This window comes from Octodon degus, unplaced genomic scaffold (assembly GCF_000260255.1).
Source record: "Octodon degus isolate 3935 unplaced genomic scaffold, OctDeg1.0 scaffold00293, whole genome shotgun sequence".
Lineage (NCBI taxonomy): Eukaryota > Metazoa > Chordata > Mammalia > Rodentia > Octodontidae > Octodon > Octodon degus.
In genome coordinates, this window is record NW_004524869.1 from 1,482,380 (window position 1) to 1,485,445 (window position 3,066).

At 34.4% G+C, this 3,066-nt stretch overlaps 1 protein-coding gene across 1 annotated transcript in view; it reads left to right on the forward strand.

Annotated features, from left to right (window-relative positions):
• The window catches only part of Brix1 (BRX1, biogenesis of ribosomes), a gene marked incomplete at its 3' end in the record, with an annotated part of 24,303 nt that extends 21,239 nt beyond the window's left edge, over positions 1-3,064 (forward strand). Inside the window, exons 4-9 of the mRNA XM_004647202.1 lie at positions 557-627; positions 1,204-1,253; positions 1,359-1,432; positions 1,584-1,634; positions 1,845-1,946; positions 3,002-3,064. Coding sequence (XP_004647259.1) covers positions 557-627; positions 1,204-1,253; positions 1,359-1,432; positions 1,584-1,634; positions 1,845-1,946; positions 3,002-3,064 — 411 coding nt within the window. The remainder of the gene's footprint in view (positions 1-556; positions 628-1,203; positions 1,254-1,358; positions 1,433-1,583; positions 1,635-1,844; positions 1,947-3,001) is intronic.
• Positions 3,065-3,066: the final 2 nt, after the last annotated feature.

Sequence of the window (3,066 nt, forward strand, 5' to 3'; positions counted from 1 at the left end):
AAAAAAAGATACTGAAGTTCAATTCAGTTTGAAGTAGCTTTGTATACTTCTCCTTTTCACCAATCCCTTAGTGATTTTATGAAATCAGGTCACCAGAAATAATAGTATACATGAAGGAGAAAAATTTACATTTTGTGACCTTGAATTTTTAAAAGGTAAATATTCAATACCAAAAGAAAGGTGGTCTTTGATTTTTAAGGACTGTTTTCCCAAAATTGGTAAATTTAACTGTGGTCTGCCTTATCACTGTGGCATTTTCAGTGTTTGTTCATGGGACCAGAGTCAGAAGAGGCCTCCCTAATCAGGTCAGTTACTTTAAAATGCTAGGCCCAAAAGAGTAGGATAAGTACTTTCACCGAAGAGGTGTGCAGAGCAGCCAATTTACATGAGAGAAATTTTTAATGATTTATTTTTTGTGAATAAATTTATCTGGATGTAGAACTTTGTGACCTGTTAACCTGCTTAAATACTTTTAGAGAAAGTTGGTTATTAATTGAATATTTCAGTTCTATTTGTGTTATGTACTTTATTTTTCTCTATACTTTGCTTCATTTAGGTCTGTGAAATGAAAAACTGCAATAAATGCATCTATTTTGAAGCTAAGAAGAAGCAAGATCTTTATATGTGGTAAGAGAATGAATTATTACTATATTTTTTCATTGTATGTATTTGGCACAGGGTCTTAGTACACAGCTTAGACTCGTGATCCTTCAGTTTTCAGTGCCCCCCAGCACTGGGATTGCAGATGGTGAGTGCATCACCACCCCCGGACTCGCTCACCAGCTCAGCGAGTTGGGGAGGGGATGGCAAGGCATGCAGGACCAGGGATTGAACCCTGGTCCTTGTGCTTTCCAAGGCAGGTGCTTAGTCCACTCAGCTCTCTCACTGGCCCAAGAGAGTGAATTATGAAAGGAAAAATGAAGCAAATAGATTTGATTTCCCAAGATGTGAGGCCTTTAAAAAATTAAATGATTATTTTAAACCTATTAGTGTGTCTTCTTATGGTAGAGAAATGGTGTTTACTGTATTGTAGATTTTTTTCCTCTAAAGAGGATAGTTTAAAAAAAAAACAGACATAGTAACAGAATTTAACTAAACAAGATGGTAGGAATTCAACAATAGTTGTTATATTGCATATTGTTTTCAAATAAGTTGTTTAGATTTCTGGATTCTTAATGACCAACCTACCCTCATACATTTCAGGCTTTCAAATTCACCTCATGGACCCTCTGCCAAATTTCTTGTTCAAAATAGTAAGTTGATTCAATTTAAAATTTTTCTAATGTAAACGTTTTAAATCTTTTGGAATAATTGTGCCAAAGTTATAACAATTTTTACTTTTGTTACAATTTTTCTAGTTCATACCCTAGCTGAATTAAAGATGACTGGAAACTGTTTGAAAGGTTCTCGACCACTTTTATCTTTTGACCCTGTAAGTTTTTTGTTCTCTGTATGTCTAATTTTTCTTAGTCTGTATGATTGCTTTTCAGTGGATTTAATTGTGCATATACTTCAAAATAATTATTATAAAGCCAATTTTGAATACGTCACTGTCAAATGACATTTGTATTTTATTTTTATAGGCTTTTGATGAATTGTCACATTATGCTTTGTTAAAAGAACTCTTAATTCAGGTAAATATTCTAGAAAATATTTTCAGTAATATAAATGAATGTCTACAACACAAACAGTGGACATTGGAATAAGGAAGTAACTTTTTTTTTTTTTTTTTGGTGGAACCAGGGATTGAACTCAGGTTCTTGCACTTGCCAGGCAATTGCTTATTCTACTGAGCCATCTCCCCTCCTAAGGAAGTAATATTATGTGCTACTTTTTTTTAACAGATTTTTAGTACACCACGGTATCATCCCAAAAGCCAACCATTTGTGGACCATGTATTTACTTTCACCATTCTGGATAATAGGATATGGTTTCGGAACTTCCAGGTTAGCTTTCCTTTAATTTTTAATTATGCTTTAAATAAAAATTTTTAAATGTAAAATAGTTTCCAAAACTTCCAGAGATTTGCCTCAAGTAAGTATGTACTGTTTCATTCCTTAAATAATTTCTACCTACTTCATGACTGTCAGTCTGTAGAGAGCATAAACTTCCTAACAGTCAACAATGTGTTTGATTTTCTTAAAACTCAAAGTATAGACCACTGCCTTTCCGAGGTGTAGGCTAATTGCATTCTAAATTTAAGCTAAGTCCTATACAGATATAGTAAAATATGTTTCTCAAACAAAATGTTACAATCCTCTGGGGCTTCAGAGGGAGCATTGGTTAAGATTTAGAAAAATGTAGACTTTGAGGAAGAAATATTAGATGAATTATACGGCTCATTCAGAAGAGGAGATTCTAGAGATCTTAAAGCAGGAATTTGTCAGAATAAATCTGCAGAGAAATGGAAAAGAACAGGAACAAATTTTAGACAGGACATCAACTGGGCTGTTAGCTGCATGTTTTATACTTGGCTGGATACCTGCAATATGAGTTAAACATGTATCACCTGCCGCCACTCCCTCCCCATTTTTCCCAGTACTTGGAATTAAACCCAGGCCTTTACATTGAGCTGCTTGCTTCCCTGGCCCTGTTTATTTTTATTCTGAGATAGTGGCTGAGTCTGTCCATGAGCTAGGCTGGGCTTGAATCCTCCTGCCTCAGCCTCTCAGGATCATAGGCATTTGCTGCCACACCAGGCTTATGTTTCTTTGAAGGCAGACATACCTGAACTAACAAATAGTATATGTGAGAAGCAGGATAGCAACCAAATGTAGGTTACTCATTTAAAAGAACACACTGAAAGAACATTTTTTTCCCAACAATTCTATAACAAATATCAGAAAATATTGACTGATAATTGGTATTTGCCAAGATTGTCCCTTATCTCTACCTTAATTTGATTGACATTCTGTTTAGCTCTTTCATATAAAGTCATACCAATTTTACCTGTTAGGAATAATATATCCAAACCAATATCAATGTTTCCTTTCTATTAAAGATCATAGATGAAGATGCTCAACTTGTAGAAATAGGACCTCGTTTTGTTTTAAATCTGATAAAGAT